An 18,252-nucleotide genomic window follows, 5' to 3' on the forward strand; every position below is an offset into this window, starting at 1 on the left:
GTAGTGATCCGTTTTCATCCTTTTTACTTCGCCGCCCGCCTCAAAAAACGAAGCAACTTTGAAACAAAAAACAGAAATAACTGTTTGTAATAATAGTAAATGGGCTGTGCTTGTACTGCGCTTTTCTAGTCTTCCGACCACTTGAAGCGCTTTAGCACCACATGACATCATTCACCCACTGATGGCAGTACCTCCCATACACACACACACACTTATTCACACACTGTAGTCGCAGCCACACGAGCAATGTTGGGGTTAAGAGTCTTGCCCAAGGACGCATCGACATGCAGGTTAGCCGGGCCTGGGGCCGAACCACCAACCCTCTGATTGGAGGAAAACCGAGCTCCCCACTCACCCACAGAGGGCCCACTAATCACCAGACTAAACCATTTAAATGTATAACCCTGTGATCCAAAATGCTACAAGCTCGATTGAAGAGGCTGTACTCTGCTGATTTGACTGTTGTTTATGTAAAAATCTTGTACTTACATAACATAAATTGTACTATTCTCATAATATATAGTTTTGTTTAATACTAAATATAATTTCCACTATTGCTGTTGTAGAATTGAACAATGGAGCTAAAGGCCGAACATGTTTGAACGCCTGATGAAATATGACATTGCGTTCCCTTGATGGCTCTCCAGACTCATCGTTATGCTTCCCAGGAAATGAAATGGTGAATAATGCCATCCAGACTTTCAACTGTAATAAAAGGCTTCCTCACACTAACAGCTTCTCTCCTCTCTGTAGAGTCCAAACGAAAGATCATAATCTGAGTTGTAGGCAGCCTGGTTCGGACTTTGTCCGTCACCAGAGTACCGGGGAGGCTGGTTCTGCCTCGTGCTGCTCTGGCACTGATCCGGAGGAGATCAGTGGGGGCATCGGGCCACGCTGGGTCCATCTCTGGCCTGCAGCTTAGCCGGTTGCACGTATTGGCTGCCAGGCAGCCCAATAAATGGTGGCACTGCCACACCCTTTAGGGGTAGAACATCAGCATGGTTTTATGGGCCGAGATCCGTGCAAAGTTTTAGAACTGAAGAACAAGACGCGCTAATCAAATATTGGTGTAGGTGCTGCTTTTGTGGGAAAGATGAACATTTCAGCAAAAGTTCAACTGAACTGAATCAAAGAAAATATCACAGTTGTCATAATTTTTCATAATTTATTGTACATTTTAATTTCTTCCATTATTTTATACCCAAACTATTCACCAGTACAACATTTCAATTTTTACAAAATATAAACTACAAGGGGGGAATATAAATCTAACATCAACCCTTCCCATATGGTTATAATATACATAGAGCCACTCCCTGGGTCTAACCCAGGGTTGAAGGAGGGAAAGGTGTCATTAAAACCCTCATTGTAAAAGACCGCAACTCTTTACTCGTCACAAGGCCAAACTGACACAAGTCTTGTGGCAACTCATTTGCTACAAACATTTCTTAGACAATTCTAATGAAAAGACCGAAATTATGAAAGAACTTGACTTAAATTTCATCTGGCTTAAACTTTCTTGAAGGAAACCTCTACTGTGTGTGCCAAACTCAACTTCACAGACAAAAATATTATTGATTGATAAGTCTATTTAAAGCCACGAATAGAACCTCTGTACACTCAAGTGGTCCGCATTTCAATCAAGACATGTGATATGACAACCGCAACCCTGATCATCTCCAAAATTCAATGACGTAACTATGGAAACGCAGGCCAAAAGGGAAGCTGGGCTAACCACCATTCCTTCTGATTCCATGCAAAGGGGCTGAAGGGGGTTTGGTGATGATCTCCAGTCGGCGGTTGAACCCGCCCTTATTAAAAGAAATGTCCTGATTTATAGATTTTTCTATAATGAATTCATGGGGGTGGGGGGGGGGGTTTAGAGTCCATCCATGTTAGCCTTGTGGTCCCCCCGTGCGGTGCGCTGAAGAGGAGAGGAGTGAGGTTTGGAGTGGGTGGGAAGATAAGATGAGGTGGAGGCTTGAGGCCGAGTAATGGGGTGGGGTGGGGGGGTCTGTGGAGCCCGAGCCTTTAGCAATAGTGCTGAAGGACAGCGGCTGCCGTGACGACAGGGATCAGGAAGGAGACGGTGCCCGCGTGCAGCGAGATGCCCCGTCCAACCGGTAGGGTAGTGTTGGCCGAACTGCTGTGGATGCTTGTCGCCGTGGTGGTGGCGTTTGTGTTGAGGGTGGAGTTCCACGCTGTTGTGTTGGCCATGGAAACCACCTGTAAGAGGAGGGAGAAGAGCAGGAGGATGGAGGATGGAGGATACAGGGTTTCAAACTCATCAAGCTGCGCTGTAACAAAGCATCTGATTCTCTCTACGTCACATTTGGTTTTTCACGGATGATTTACGCTGATACTTTACATCCATGTAAATGGATGGATTTTACAGGCAAATTACCGGATACAGGAAGGAAAAAGTCAAGACGAAGAAAAAAGTCAAAGCATTTCCTAAAACACAAGAAAGAAATTCAAATGTGGCTCAATCTTAATCAATTATTTTTTGGACTACTTGTGACAACAGGAAACGCAAAAAGATAAGAGAGCACAAGGTTCTGCGTGTGCATATCAGATTTCCTTCTGAACACCAAAAGGAAACTTTAGATTCTCTCCCTGCCTTTGCAGAGGTCAAAATACATTGCACCTGTATCATTAATTCAGTGGAGGGTGCAAGCTAATCAAGAGGTAGAGAGAAGGATGGGAATAGCGTTTGCAGTCTTTAAGAATTAAAAACACGCGTCGCAGTTCAGAAACCGACTGGATATTAATTAATGTCCGCAGAGAGCTTCCGGGTCTAGCCTGCTGTATTCAAGATCGCATGTCAAACTCCTTCTAGAAACACCTTTAAAGTATCAACCAGCACCTCACCTCCCTGCGAGCACACAACCCATCCCACCCCAGCCCCAATACATGACATCAAACTAAAACCATACAGATCATTTGTCATCATACCTGTGTTGATAAACATATGGTGAACAAAATCACTCCAAGCTGAACGATCGTCATTTTGGACATTCTCTCTTTGTTTGCAGTAATTTGGCCAGAAGGAGGAGGAGGAGGAGGAGGAAGAGGAGGCTGCCCACGGACGCTGCTTCTCTTTAATGAGGATGCTGCGTCGGACTGAGGCTTTTATACCAGTCTGTGACGTCGATTCCCGGATGTGGAGGATAAAAGTGTTATTCTTTAAAATACTGTTATAAGTGTTTTTCTAGGAACTTCAATTGATGGATCGATTACTTGCGTTAGGGTAATTGTATTGAGTGGTAAAGCATGTTGAAAAGCATCTGACCGCGCATGATTCTTCAATGAAGTCCCTCTTTTCTTTTACCCCTGCGCGGGGGCTTCTAACGTTGTGTTGCCATGGTGATTGTGACTCAGGCGGCTTGGTCCAGGTTTGGGATTATGAATAATGGGATAATAAAGATGCCGATTGTGTTACCTAACGTCGGCTTCAATTGCCAAGAAAAGGACACGAATCCAATGGAAGATAGCAAAGTGAAAAGTTTATACCGCCTGTTGAACGAGTTGTGAGCGTGTCAGCAGCGACGTCCTGCGATCAGATTGCAAACTTTTCCTGCAAACACATACTTCGGTTCTCTGAAGTATACGCAAAAAAAGGGGGAAATGTTTTTTTTTCCAGAATAAGAATTAAGCAAACCGTTTGCAAATTGTGTGATGACAATATCCCGTTTATTAAAAACTAACTGGTTGTCATTAAGTCCATCTGGCATCGAGTTTATTTATCTAAAGCAAGTCCGGTTTGTTGCCCAATATTTGATATTGTTGTTTATACAAAATAATGTATCAAGATTTAGGTTCGATATATCCTATTCCACATACACATTTAACAACAATAGTTGGTAATGTGACTTATCCACTTGTAAATTACAATTGACCCCCTATTTATTATATTGAGTTTTAGGATAATTCAGCAATCAAAAAAGGTAGCGTTTAGGAAAATGTCAGTTCGTGATTAAACAGATGTGAATAAAATTGCAGTAGAAACAGTTCCATTCAGTTGGTCAGTCAACGAGAAACACACACTCATCGTGACTCTATTTGCGTGTTATCGAATGAGGGGAAAGCGCCGCGTGGGAAAACAATGGTCAGACATCGCCTCCTAGCGGCGAAAAGACAATCTGCAGGCTACGTCCCCCTGTGAGGATCCCACGACAGCTTTGAATGGATGGGGACTTTTTCGCTGTCATTATAAGGACAATCGTGCAAGTAATTACACACAAAGCCATTCGCTCCAGAGGTCGAGGCCTCCAAACATTGACTCTCTTGTGTTCTGTCATTTGTTTAAGTGGGTGTCTTAGGGCAATAGCAGGGCGGTTCTTATCCCCGCCTTCACACCCCACAGGAGCCAAAAGGGACAGCGCTCCCTGCAGAGGAGGCACCAGATGTGCGCTGTTTTGGAGAGAGGGGCCTTTTGTGAGGCATCAGATAAGCCCTGTTCCCGAAGCCGTGCCGGATCGGGTTTCATCAGCGGTGCGTACGAGGGGGCGAAACCTGAGCCCTGCGCGCTGGATCGGGTTTCTGTTTACACGAGCCGTGGTCCCTGGATTCCTCCAACCGCACTAGAGCGAGGACGGCTGGAGACATGGGAGGAGAGAGGATCTGACGTCCTGACATCTGTCTGTCTGTCAACCTGTCTGTCTCTCTGCAAGGGGGTTTAGGGACCAAGTAAAAGTTCTGTAAAAGATGCAGTCGAGCGACCGAAGCCTAAGCATAAGGATTCAAATAGGATGCTTTTCTATAGACAAATGAAATTGTGTTATGATATCCGCATTTGTCTAACTTGCAACATGATCCCACGTGTCAACACATGGTCGAGAAACACAATAGGCTGATATTAGTCATCTGGCCTTTAACTAAGAGTAAACGTTGTCTCATACTTGAGACACCGCAGGGCAAAAGGGCCCAAAAAATGGCAATTAAAGTTTTTTTTTCCAATGCATTCTTCCCACTTACAATGTCTCCTACGGTCGCTGATCAAACGGATGCCATTTGAGAAAGCCCCATACATTCTGCCATGGTATCATTTAACTAACGGCGTTCTTTTGATCCCTTTATTTTAAGACAGGAGTATTACAGACAGCATTTGTACTGTGTCCCCTCAGATAAAGCACAGTCTTTGCATTCCTCGTGAAATGTATCTGTTGAGATGCAGGAGGGGTGGGCGCCAGGTGTTTGGTTACATCAAATCACAGGGCCCTCCCCTCTCCCCCATCCAGAGGCGAGAGGGCAGCATGCAGCTACACAGAATGAGCACGGACTGTACCGGAAACCGGGGGAATTTGTTTTCACAAGAAAAGCACAAGACGCATCGCGTCATGATCACACGGCAGCAGACTTTATTCAGAGTGAAATAACGGAGTTAATGGTGCTCGATTTTATTCTGAATATCTACATTTTTGGCTTCAAAATATGAACTTGGTTATAGGCTATCTGACATTTGTTTAGGTTAAAGACGTAAACACAGTTGAGAATGTGTTATCAATGACCAGGCTACCTCTTGCATTAGCCTTTTAAAAAATGAGGGGATGTAAGTTGTAGTGGAACTGACATCACGTTTTGTCGTTTTTCTAAAGTTTTCATCCATGTTGATCTTAAAAAGGCTTTAAAGCGATTCATACTGACATAAACATTCTAAAATCAAGTCATCGATTGTCTAACAAGTGTCCAACGCGTTACTTTTAAGTCGCAATCAACCGTTTATTCTGAAAGGATTAAACCGGAAACTTCACCTGTGTTACCTACGGATGCTTGACAGCGTTGGAGAAGAGAGAGTTGCGATTGTTCGGCAGAGGCGACCCTATCCCGGAGTGCACCCGTGTTCAGTTGACTCCAATGGTGCGAAGCCCCAGATGAGGGACTCGGGCGTCTGGGAATGACAGCTGCTGTCACCGGGAGTGACAGCTTTCATTCTGAGCTACTCCGCTAAGAAAACTCGGCAGCCTGACAACCCACAGTGATCCGGGTCGGATCCAGCCCGACTCGGACTATGCCAGAGATGGAGAAAGGGAGACCACCGGAAAATAAACGCAGCAGGAAACCTGCGCACCCCGTGAAGAGGGAGATCAACCAGGAGATGAAGGTGAGAGTGAGTGAGTTTGAGTGTCACCTTTAGGTTTTTTTTATTTTTTATGAAGGGAGACGTTGTTGGCACGAGCGTAAACGCGCACAAGCTCTGTACGCAGGGCAGAGAGAGGCAACACTGCAATGTTTGTGTTCTGTGAAGGCTTCATTCAAGCGCCCGGACCTACTGATGATCCTTTCTGGGACCGATTTCGGAGAAGAAAAAAAAGAGTCACGGGGATCTTCGGAGTTTGCTCCTCCGGGAGAACAATAACGAATGAGATCGTGTGAATGTAAAGTGAAAATGTCACACACTCAGGCAGGGGGTGGGCGTTTTAATTATAGAGTGGATAACAGTAGGTCGGCCTTTGACGAGGTGCGCCATGTCGGGCACAGCTGTGGCCGGACGCGCACGCAGTAATGTGCGGTGGAGTTCCAGATGTGCGTCACCTCTTCCCTGCTCTTGCGTCGCGCTAAGACGCCTTCCAAAATAGAGAGGGAATTTATATGACTTAATTATTTTAACTTAGCCGTCAACACTGAAGTGGTATCCCACAAATTGAAAGGATGCACATTTCACACCAAAATAAAGTTCCTATTCAGAGATAAAGTCCATTTGGGAATGCCCTTTAAGGTTATCTATTCTGTATCTTGCTCGGAAGGTTAAATATCAGGATTCCCTACCTCCATTTTGAACTTACATGGAGACTAATCCATGGGATTGTCTTTCTTGTTTGGGTTTGGATTGAGGCGAGAGTGTCGACTGTGGTGGAAAGGGACATCTGAAGCCCCTTCAAGCTGGATGGTCAGAAATCTAAAAAGAAGGGAGGAGATCTTGGCCTTTGGTGAGAGAGGAAATGTGCTCTTTTTGTGCAAGTGGTTTGGATTGTGGCGTTTGATATCCAGGGGAGGTGTAGTGTTACAACTTAACTAATTTTAATCAAAACACGTGAAACGCAACCCCAGCTTGATGTGAGCCTGCCTGGGTTGAATCTCAGGGTCGGCCCTGGTTTGTTGCCTTTGGCTGCAGATCTCTCTGCGGTTTGGGATATGGCTTGTCACTCTCACAAAGCAGATGTTTGTCTGAACTGCCAAAAAGAAACAAAAACAACATTGTGGGATATGGAAGGGTGGGAGAAAAAAAAATAGCCCGCATTTCATTTACAGGAAAAAAGAAAGGACAAATAACAACTGTGTGAGGAGAAAATATCCAAATTAGATGTGATGCAAAACAAACGGTACTTTAATTTTTAAGTAAAACAATTGTCCACCTTTTTTAAATCAGGGAGAGAAACGGGTGAGAAAAAAAAAAGACAGACGGAAAAGGCAGGCAACCTGACTTCTAGCTCAGCTGAACTCCAACCTTGTGTTGTCTCTGTAATACATCTGTTTCAACACCACATTCGGACCTACTCCCTCCACGTCAGACCCGCGAGCCGCCCCAGACACCGGATACTTGACTTTAATCATCGTTAGGCATATTTAGCTGGATACGATACCACTGCTTGCACTCACCCACACACTCTCGCGCACACATACATACACAGCAGTAAGTGAGCAAGCATGGGAGAGATCCATTTCTCTGAGGCCCTAGAGCAGAGCAGAGGTCGGAGTGAGGAAAGCAGGGGAAAGAATGTGCAGCCAGGACCACAGCACTACAACACCACCACAGCAGACTGGCTGTACTGGAACAGGGAGAAACCTGAGAGGCGGCGCTGTGTCGGGTGTCAGGGCTGGAAGGTGCCGGGGCGGAGGGGAGGATGGTGAAGATGAGGGGGTGGACAGGGGAGGGGGGGGGGGGGGGTAAATGAGAGAAAAAGAGTCATGCGGAGGGACAGGGAAAGCTGGGGCGAAGCAAGAGTGGTGGACACTGGGGTGGAGGGGGGGGGGGGCATTTCCGAGAACCGTGGGACCTCGCCGCGGTGTAGAGTGTCCCGCTCTGATTTCTGCCCGTTCCGGATCAGGTTTCCCCTCCAATCCGGTTCTCCCAAAGCCACAGAGAGAGGTGGGTGGATGAAGGGAGAGAACGAGACCTTTGTGGGGTTTGCTTTTAGTTTTTTTTTTTCATCTGGTCATAATAAAAAAAAATAGGGCGACCACACATCCCATCTGTGGGGAACAGTTTTCTTTTCTCCCTCTTTCTTCCAATTAAAAGAGATAAACAAAGGATGATTCATAGATTTCACACTGGTGTTGGGTTTTAATGCTTTCCGTCTCAGATTTAGCAAGAGTAAACAGCTCGACTACATCATGGAAAAAGCGTCATACTGTACACCACTGTGCCCATATTCGTTTCCTCAACTGAGCCGAGGCTGAGAAAGAATCCTTTGCATTGATTCAGAGTAGGAAGGTCTGATTATGTTTAACATAGGATAAAAAGTTCCACTAACAACCCTAAGATGTACGGTCACGATATCCCATTTGCAGGCATGCTATGGCTCAGTTACCCTATCCTTTTACATAGAAGGTAAACCAGGGGTTCTTTTTCTCTTTTTCTCATGCAGACGTTTGCAGAAAGTACCATGAACGAGCTGCTGGGATGGTACGGCTACGACAAGGTAGACCTCAGAGACTCTGAGGCCAACGAGATCAGAAACTACAGAGAGAGACGTCAGCACGTGTCTGTGCTGAAAGGTGAGGGCAGGTGTCATCACTCTCGCAACAGAAAAGTCTTGTTCAATTTGATCGGTTCTCCAAGTTTCAGTGCAGACGTTAGGTCACTGTTCTGATTTGCTAGACATGCTTTTCTGTTTTTGCAACCATTTAGATGCATCGATTGTTTCTCAACACATCTGTACTAAGTTGTACATAATATAGGGCATAACGTTGTTAGTGTATAGTGTAAGCTAACGCATGGAAAGCCATGAGCATTATATTATGTTTATGTCTTTCAGAGAACTCATTGCCAAAACACAAGAGCCCGGACACCAAAGTCGGTCACTCGGTCCTCGCCATGAAAAGTGGAGAGAGAGAGTCCTCCGGCGTCCCCTCTTCTTCACCTTCTTCTTCCTCCACAAGTTCATCCCTCATCACCTCTAAGGAGCAGAAGACTGCTCCCGTTATTGTACCCCTTATAAAGCCATCTGCAGGTAGTGGGTCACCAAACTTGAACATTGAATGTTGTAATTTGATCGTTTTGTAATGGTCCCCCCAGATTCTCAAGTGCTCGAATGGTCTACGACTTGTTGACATCTGAAAAGAGAGTGCAGGGTCAGCAATGTGGATAGGTTTCAGTAATATCCTCATGGGCCCTGAGGATTCATAGAAGCATGTAAACAGTCCAAATTATCTTTTCTTTATGTATTATCCCTCTAGGAGTTCATATTTTTAAATATAATATTCTTGTATTGAATTAAATCAAATTATTACTACTAATATTTTTAAAACCTGGACTAATAATAATAATACCTAAATTCATCAGTAGAATTTTTAAGTTATCATTGCTTCATGTAAAAAAAAAAATCCACTCAGATACTTTTCAAATGATGTGGCTTTCACATTACAAGCCCGTTGCAGCTTAAGAAGATTCAGCTCGATTCATCAGATGAATTTGATGTTCATGCTCTATAGCCTTACCATGATATACTGAGCAGTAATATACTTTTATGTTGTTTTGACAGTGTACTTCTGCCTATTGGCTCTAAAACCATTGTCATTCAGTCATAGTTTAATTTCAATTAGCCGTGACAATTCAAACATGAGGTCTGTGTCAGGGTCCGTGTACCTCAAGAACCGCACAAAGCAGTGGTGCCGAAAACAAGAAATAACAGGGGTGCAACATGATCTCTGGCTGTCCTGAAACAATATTGGAACTCAACTGTTAGTGAGAAAAGCTGGTTAGTGAGACTTTAGAAAGCTGTGCTCATTCATTTCTTCATTTGTTCTGCTTTTCTCCTGCAGTGGAAGATGTGCAGAATGTGCAGATAGTCTGCGTTTGGTGCCAGAAAGAAGGTGTAAAACGCTACTCTCTCTGTATGGGTTCAGAGCTCAAGAGCTTCTGCAGTGAAAAGTGTTTTGCCGCCTGCAGGCGGGCCTACTTCAAACGCAATAAGGCAAGTGGTCGACCAAAACATTTATAGAGTGCATATCACCATCACTGATTGGTCACTAAGATTTAGCCAGCCTGTTGTACCTGATGGAAATTTCGACACCTATACATTGAATGATCTGCTTTTATATTCATGAATACTGTGTGCAGTAGATTCTCACACATGCTGCACTAAATAGAAATACAAGTACTTTATATACAGTTTGTGCCACCTATGTCACTGTACATACACCGGAGGCCCAGGCTTCAAGTGTTTTCTTGCAGGTAAACAGAGCGTCGGAGAGATATTCTCCTGGTCTTGTGATAACGAATGGATTAATATAATGGAATCTTAGAAGTGAAGGATCTATGAGAACAAACCTTTAGTTATTTTAGAGGACCCAGTTTAGGAATGGAGGTAGAGAGGTCAAAGTTTGTAGGGGGCACTGAGTATCTGTTTCGCGTTAATGGAGGAGGGGCTGGCTACTAAGTGGCTTTTGGAGGACAGGAAAGCTACAACTATGGAGAACGCTCTACTGACCATTGCCGTGATTTTTCAATTTCCATTACGACATTGAAACAGCTTCTTTAGAGGTGCGGTGTGTCAAGCAGCAATATCGCCTTTCACCCTTACTGTTGGTAATACTGTGTAAGGTTCATTCACACGACAACAGGTACAAAAAGGAGGGCTGAACTCACTCTGCGCAACAAGTCCTCTAGTATTTTGGAGACAGGGAGAAAAGCATTGCCGTTGGCTTGTTGCTGCTTGTCTGAGAGGAAGGCCAGGAGGCCCTGGGCGAGGTGTCCTTTTTCAGTGCATACCTTACCTTCAGCTGCCTCATGTTTCGTAACTCAACACGGCTCAATGGGTTACAGAGATGGGGGAGCACTTAGATCAGCTGCAGATCAGCTTACATGAATCAAGAGGAATTTCCTATATTAATACTGGCAGGGCCATTAATTATACGCCAGAACATCATCTGCATTATCTCCATCCTCGGTTGAAGAATCATATCTATTTCATAACAGTGATTTCCCTCTGTTGACCTTTACGGTTTGGTGGCCTGCATGGATTTTGAACTGTTTCTAAACTTTATGATAAGCCAGTTCAAGCTCAAATTTTACCAACAGAATGATTCCAGAGTGGCATATTGATTTAAAGCAGCTACTACTTCATCATCTTGAATTGGAGAGTAAATCCATCAAAAGTAGGATGAACTCAGATCTGACAGACTGATTCACACTTTGGTTTTCCCCTGTCAGGCAAGAGACGAAGACCTCCACGGTGAGAGATCTCCTCAGCACGCCCACACAGAAGACTCGCCCAGACTGGTGTTGAAGATAAACAGCAATGTTAGAGTAAGAGGACACTATCAATGTATCTTTTTTGATGATGTGAAGCTATTTTTGGATAAGTATATCCAAGTATATCCATTTTTTAAGAGAAAAAGTATTCTTATCTCTCCCATGACTGTATATTCATTACAAACTTTTAAGCCATGATCTGTCACTTAAATGACCCTCCACAGTCTCTCTCCCCTGTGCCACAGGTGTGCGATTGGTGCAAGCATGTTCGTCATACTAAAGAATACCTCGACTTCGGATCTGGCGAGGAACGACTCCAATTCTGCAGCACCAAGTGTCTGAATCAGTACAAGATGGACGTTTTCTATAGAGAAGCCCGTGCAGCTCTCACCAGCTCCAGCCCAAGCAGAACCAGCCAGGATGGGAGGGCGGACATCATTGTGGCCGGGCAGAAGCTACTCACTCCTGAGTCCTGGAGCAGCAGTGCAGGAGAAGCACGTCATCGAAACCTTTCCCCTAGAGGGCCTACGCCAAACCATGGATCGGCAGAGTCCAACTCCATGTCCCCCTCAGAAACATCCACTTCTAATTCCAAAATCCCCATCCCTGGGCTGAGGACCCTGGACAGACCCATCCAGCCTCCTCCCCCTGCTAGGGACGTTTCACCCCACCCTGCTCCGCTTCATCCTCCGCCTCATCCTCATATGCCTTTGGAACATCAGCCGGTACCTCAAATCCACATGCCCTTCATCAGACCTCCTCTTCACGCTCAGAGCCTGAAAAGTCCCCTCGGCAATCCTCCCCGACACCCAGGCCCCCCTTTGAGCCCTATCCACAGACCTCCTCACTCTCCTCACCTGCAGCCCCCAACCTCTTCCATGAATCTCCCTGGAATGATGCATCCCTTCCCGGGAGCCTACTTCCCTGGCTTCCACACCCCTTCTCTAAACATGATGCAAAGAGGTCCTGTCCCAATGCCTCCCATTATGAACTACGGTATTCCTTCCTTTAGTCCTCTCCTGCCCCATCCCACTGTCCTGGTGCCTTATCCTATTATTGTACCCCTACCTGTCCCTATACCCATTCCTATCCCCTTTCCATTCCCTTCTAATGCAACCACAGAAACTCAAAGTCACAGTGGCGTCATCCACCCTGTGCCAGAGGGGTTAGACAGCAGCAGATCCAGGGTCGCAAAGCCGCCAACTTCAGGGATCCCTGAAGGGGACAGCAGATTGGTGGCCAACAAATTGGGTGGAAGCTTGCCTCAGTGTCTCCCCTCACAATGTGAACCCACCCTAGATTGGGTTAAATCTGAGAGGCCATTCCCATCCCCAATATCGACACCCCAAAGTGGTGCATCCTCCCCCAGAGCACAGTACAACATATCCCCCTGCTCAGCCTCCGGGTCAGAGGGGCTGACAGACTATAAGCAGCAACAGTCAGAAAGACAAGTTATCCAACGGGTTCTTCAAAGGACTCAAGTGAAGTCCAGTGCCAATGGAGTGGTGGACCGATCCGTGCTGGGAAAGTCAGATACTGGCCAGGGTACCAGATCAGGGCTCCACAATGTCATCCGAACCAACCCTCCTTTACCACAGTCCCCTTCACATGACACTGTCTGCCACCAACAGGACTGCCCCACTCCACCTTCACACAACCCACCAAGCCCAAAGGGTAGCATCCGCCCATTTGATGCCACACCCTCTGCCCTGAAATTACAGGACCACAGTCCAAATGGGATGTCCTCCTCACCCGCCCCTGCCACTCTGGACTCTTCACTACCCCAGAGAGTACCTGCACCACCAAGTAACCCTGTGCTCAGTGAGCTGGAGGCCATCAAAGAGAATAAGTTCTCTGCCGTTGGCCTTCTGCGGGTTGAGGGCTCAGTTTGTCAGTCAGAAGAGGCCTTACCTGTAGTGGGGGAGGTAGGAGAGGACCCCCATGTTCCTGACGAGGACCATGCCTATGCTCTGCCCACAGCGCCAAAGACAAGTGGGACCACCACCCCGCTGCTCTTGCCCAAACTCAGAGACAAGGGTAGCCTACGGAGTCCTGCTAATATGCCCAGTGCTGGGGACATGGAGCCAGCTCTGAAGAGGCGTTGCCTACGGATCCGTGATCAGAATAAGTAGAGGATGGAGGTGAGAAATATGGTTACAAGCCAATGTATAGGTAGCATCACTTTCAACGGCTGTCTATTTTATAGATAACTACTGTACCATGTTGTCTTATTCATCCGCAGAAGACATGTCCCAATAAGCCCATGGATAAGTTTAACGGCATTCACACATAGATAGGGAAAGCTTAATAACGGGTCTCTCAGCATGGCCGTAGTCACATAACAGCATGGCGCCAAAGACAGAGAATCAAAGTAACCTGGCACTCCTTTGGGCTCTAAGGTTACAACAGGGGAAGGAGGTGGAGGACACAGGCAGTGAGAGTCACTTTGAAAGGCAGTCACTTCACCACAACCTCACAGTCACAATGCTTTATTTGCAGTGAAGCCTAATTTGTAGGCTCAGTTTTGCCAAGATATGCCTGTCTGTGTCAGTTTAAGAAGGAAGAAGAGATTCTTTAATAGTTACCAATTAGCTGATGCAACCAGAACAGATTGCAATGTATGAGGCCGTATTAGGTGAAGGGCAGATGGCTGCGGCTAAATCCAAACTGTGACCTTGAGGTTATGCGATGCTCTGTCCAACCTGACACCCGAACAGAGAGACAGATCAAGTTAGGTTGATTAAGTGGGACCCAGTCAAAGTCAAACTTTAGCTTCTTACAGTATGAACGGGGAGGCAGAGCAGTGTTTTTGAGGTAATTGTAGATTCAGAGGTGATTGTCAGGCAGACTATAAGGCGCTGGGAATATGAAAGCCAGCCCTCAGCTGCGATGAAGCGCCGGGGCTTCACTAGAAAGCGTAGGGGCAGAGTGTTTCGATTACCCATGCATCTAATTATGACACCCTGTTCTGGCTTCACTTCCCTTTCGATCCTTTCCTTCTCTTCATTCACCATTGCTGTCCCCTGCCAAACAGATGTTGACATTAGAGTACAGTAGAAACTCCTCTTTAGTTTGGTACAATAAAGGGCCTTGTTTTTTTACTCGCCTGATTGTTAGACTAAATGAACGCCAATATCTCGCCGTTTCGAGATCATGTTACAATTTTCCTTTATGCACTGAGGTGGATTAATCTGCTGATATTACAGAGGCAGTTTAGATTTCCACTGCCCTGCTTTTCTCTCCATTTTTTCCTCCAAAACATAATAATTTATTTTTAAATGATGGGTCAATCATAGATAAGGCACAACATAAACCTTTTTCTTACACAGCAGATATTTTATTCTGTCAAGATTCCCTTTCCCAAAACAAGTTCCCACCTTTACTCTTTGTCATTTGTTGTGGTTTCATGCATCCCCCTAGTAACCAATACATATTAAATCGCAGCGCGCTGCTTGTGTCGTGCAGACGGATTTATGGCCCTACTCTGTGTAATGGGAGCTGGCTGCCGTACGCGAACGACTTTAGCTCGCCACCTCTATGCTCTGGGCCAAACATTGCTTGTCTTGTTCCATTGTCTCCAATGCTAAAAGTCTTTAAAAACACATCCCACTCTGACAGAATCACTAGCCAAGCGAAGGATTTCACCTCAGGAAACAGCCCCGTTTTTTTTTCATCTCCGTTTTCCTGGTCTTTATTTGGGATATTTTATAGCCCCGTGTAATACGATCCCACCACATGGGTATTCGCTGAGCGTTTGAAACTAAAACGCAATGGGACAGAGGGAGTACAGAACCCTGCTTTGGCCCTTACATGAGAGCTTGTGTGTGTCTGTTTACCCTTAATATGTATGTGTGTGTGTGTGTTTGAAAGTCTGTGTTAGTGTGTGAGAGAGAAAGAGGCCAGATGTTCTTGGTTTGATTGTGCCCCGTGCGACAGTTATCTGAGTGTCGACACGACTAACAGCCTCGTTCTCAGGGTTCATTTAGAACGAGGGATTAAGGAATGAGTGTCCAGAGCCGGAGAGGTTGATACAAGATATCCTAGAAAAGGAATTTGGAATCGTCCCAGAATCTATAACGTCTCACCACTATTTTGCCTTTCTCTCTTTTTTTTGTGTTGCTCTCCCTCTCTCTCTGCACCTAATGAACAGACGCCCTCTTTAACACTGTACGGCGGTCCAGATTCAGTGCCACGCCCTCTTGTGGACAACGCCAGTGCTAACAAACTCTGGCCTGATCCGCAGCCTGTCAGCCCACCAGAGTGTTGCTCTGCCTGTAGACCAGCAGGGTGCCAACCCAGGAAGTAGTCCAGATGGCCACAATACCGCGAGTCACCGTGGGGGAAGAACACAACACAGTCACACATGTTGTCTTGGACCAAAGAGTATTGCTGGCTTGTGTGTTTTGCTTTGTACAGTGAGCATTTGAGCATCTCATCTTCTCCCTGTCGGACATTGCCCTCACGCACACAAGTGGGTGTGTGCGTGTGTGTGTGTGTGTGTGTGTGTGTGTGTGTGTGTACTGTGTGGCTGCCCAGATGCGCTCCTCCTCCTCCTCTTCCTCCTACTCCCCTCCTTTCCTTGCTCCACACAGCAGACAAGGCTCTGATCAGCCTTGTGTGGTCTTCTCAGATGGAGCCTGAACATGATCTCTTTCCAGGGGAAACGGTTTGTTTTCCCTGCCCGGCTTGCACAAAGAGCCACATTGTTCCTCTCCCCATATCCCACGCCGAGTCCCCACTACAGGTTTTGGGTTACCTGGCCGACAGGGGTTCAGACTTCAGGAACTTTTTTTATTTTTTTTTGACCGACAGCCAAGAATATGGTATACCCTTCTCCACTTCGCCGCCCAATCTAAATACGGTACACTCTAACGTAGTTCTGAGGCTCGATTCTTCACAACGCATTGCCTGTGATTCCCTTCTCAGCTCACCTCCTTCGAGGGAGGAAGAAAATTCTGCTGAGGTTAAGACTTGAGGCAGTTCAAACACTGTCTGGAGCGAGCCTACTTGGGCTGTGGAGACAACTGAGCGGAATAACGCAATCTCTGAGGAGAAAGGATGCCCCCTGCGCCTCCTCTAAGACATGGTAAAACTACATAGAATGCAGGAGTGGACCCTGGGTCTGTGAATGTCCCGATGACCTCGCCTCTCACCTGATCTGCCAAAACGTTGATCGGAAATCTGAATTAGAATTACCTGTAGCGCCAAGTTTAATGCATGTTTAAAACCCAAAGCATTCATGGCAGTTGTAATTCATTGTTCATGTCACTGGCAATTCTTAAAATCAGGCTGGTTATATTACCAAATGTGGTATTATACTCAAGCAGTAAATGCTGTGGTCTGCAGCTGTCAGTATTAGAGGTCCCGCTGTTGGGGATGACTGATGAGATCATTTCGAAGCTTTGTTAACACATTGTACCATTGTAAAATTTCAATTTTTCTCATTGGGTTCTACACAGAAACTATTTGATGTTATATTAACTTATGGATGATGCATCTGTAGATTTTAAAAAAAAGCTCTATATTTCTTCATGTTTTTTCTTGAATGATTGTATAATGTGGGTGCCGAAGCTCTTAAATGCCCCTTGTCCTTATGTATATATACCGTATCCCCACTAGAGAGCAGTGTTTGCCTTTGTAACTTTGCACCTGCCCTTATTTGAAAAGTAAGCAGCAGAAGGCCCATAGGCAGCCCTTTGAAAACAGCATGAGTGCACAGAACATAACGCTGCAACTCCGTGCCAGCTGACTGATACCCAATGCCAAGTAGATATCTTATCCGCCACATGTTGCTGCCATTGTTTTCCTTTCACCCACCTCTACAGCAGACTTCTTAACGAAGAGTCTCCTGGGATGAGTAGCCATCATGGCCCTACTCCTAGAATAACTCCAAATGTGACCCGCCCCTGCCATCATTCCAAAACTCAGTCTGTGCGTATGCCTGTGTGTGTTTGTGTGCTTCTGTGTGTGCATATGGCGGTGACACATTTCTCCCCCCCCCCCCCACCCCCGACTCATTCCAGCCTACATCTTCACCACAGGTCATGCCATTACGTTAGTGTCATCCTCGGCTGGCCAGGGGACTTTGGCAGTGATGACATCACTCCGTACAAATAGCTGTGGTGTCAACCAGTGTTCCTCCACTCTGACGCCAGAGGCCAAAAAAGATGTTATCAAAGACTGCCTTCGTTGGTTATATTGCACATTTTAATCATTGCCATTTCTGAGCTGATACAGTATGTGTGGTGATCCAAAGTTTGGGGGAAAAAAATGTGTTATTATTGCCTGAGAATCATTGGTACTTTTTGACTTGCCCTGTTAAACATTTACCCCACTGTCTGAATAGATTATTCACAGATTGTTTGTATTTGAATATTGATTCAGTAACCGAGAGCTTTCGTGGAGACCTCTTTGTAAAGTACAATAAATAAAAGTTATTCTAAGAGCAAAAACATGTGGTGCGTTTTCACAGTTTTTGATTCATGTCTTTCTTTTAAGAGTTTACATATGCATATACAAGTTGCTTATAGTGTTGTCTTGTAGCGTAACCTTCTAAATCTGCATTAGCCTAAATGATTTACTCACGTAACATTTATATTTCTATTTTTAGTACCAGCGTGTTTACAAGATGGAGCATCAGCATTCCTGGAATTTTTCAAGTTTGTCGAGGCTTTGAGCAGTGACGGCTAAACAGATGTAGAGATAAGAGAGCAGGAATCGCTGTGGGGCTCCCTGGGCCTTGTGCTTGGAGGTAGTTAACGTGCAGGATGAATCAAGAGGAAATATTCAAGCCGAAAGCCACAATCACAGTGTCCCCCCCCAATAAAAACCTGGGG

General features: G+C 45.7%; 1 protein-coding gene and 1 long non-coding RNA gene across 4 annotated transcripts; one reads left to right on the forward strand and one right to left on the reverse strand.

Annotated features, from left to right (window-relative positions):
• Positions 1-1,151: 1,151 nt before the first annotated feature.
• On the reverse strand, positions 1,152-3,322 carry LOC119195407 (uncharacterized). The gene is made up of 2 exons (XR_005114214.2): positions 2,956-3,322; positions 1,152-2,226 (listed from the first exon to the last, which is right to left on the reverse strand). It is a non-coding gene; the product is annotated as an uncharacterized LOC119195407 (long non-coding RNA).
• A 2,444-nt stretch (positions 3,323-5,766) lies between these two features.
• LOC119195168 (sine oculis-binding protein homolog) lies at positions 5,767-17,884 on the forward strand. Of its 3 annotated transcripts, XR_009942815.1 has the most exons (8): positions 5,767-6,103; positions 8,589-8,718; positions 8,979-9,173; positions 9,985-10,143; positions 11,382-11,470; positions 11,641-13,557; positions 15,567-17,347; positions 17,458-17,884. XR_009942815.1 is itself a non-coding variant. In XM_062559672.1 (7 exons), exons 1-6 carry the CDS (start codon positions 6,011-6,013, stop codon positions 13,546-13,548), a joined length of 2,574 nt encoding a protein of 857 aa, XP_062415656.1. In that variant the 5' UTR covers positions 5,767-6,010; the 3' UTR covers positions 13,549-13,557; positions 15,567-17,884. The 3 variants fall into 3 exon arrangements, 2 of the variants coding, with proteins under 2 accessions (XP_062415656.1, XP_062415657.1); XM_062559672.1 differs by having other exon boundaries at positions 15,567-17,884; XM_062559673.1 differs by having other exon boundaries at positions 11,662-13,557; positions 15,567-17,884.
• Positions 17,885-18,252: the final 368 nt, after the last annotated feature.

Source organism: Pungitius pungitius, chromosome 20 (assembly GCF_949316345.1).
Source record: "Pungitius pungitius chromosome 20, fPunPun2.1, whole genome shotgun sequence".
NCBI classification, from domain to species: Eukaryota; Metazoa; Chordata; class Actinopteri; order Perciformes; family Gasterosteidae; genus Pungitius; species Pungitius pungitius.

Excerpts from the sequence above, each read along its gene's own strand:
- LOC119195168 (XM_062559672.1), top strand. The coding sequence starts at position 6,011 with ATGCCAGAGATGGAGAAAGGGAGACCACCGGAAAATAAACGCAGCAGG. Across the intron at positions 10,144-11,381 it reads CAAACGCAATAAGGCAAGTG|ACGAAGACCTCCACGGTGAG; the intron begins GTCGACCAAAAC and ends GTCAGGCAAGAG. Across the intron at positions 11,471-11,640 it reads AGATAAACAGCAATGTTAGA|TCTCTCTCCCCTGTGCCACA; the intron begins GTAAGAGGACAC and ends GACCCTCCACAG.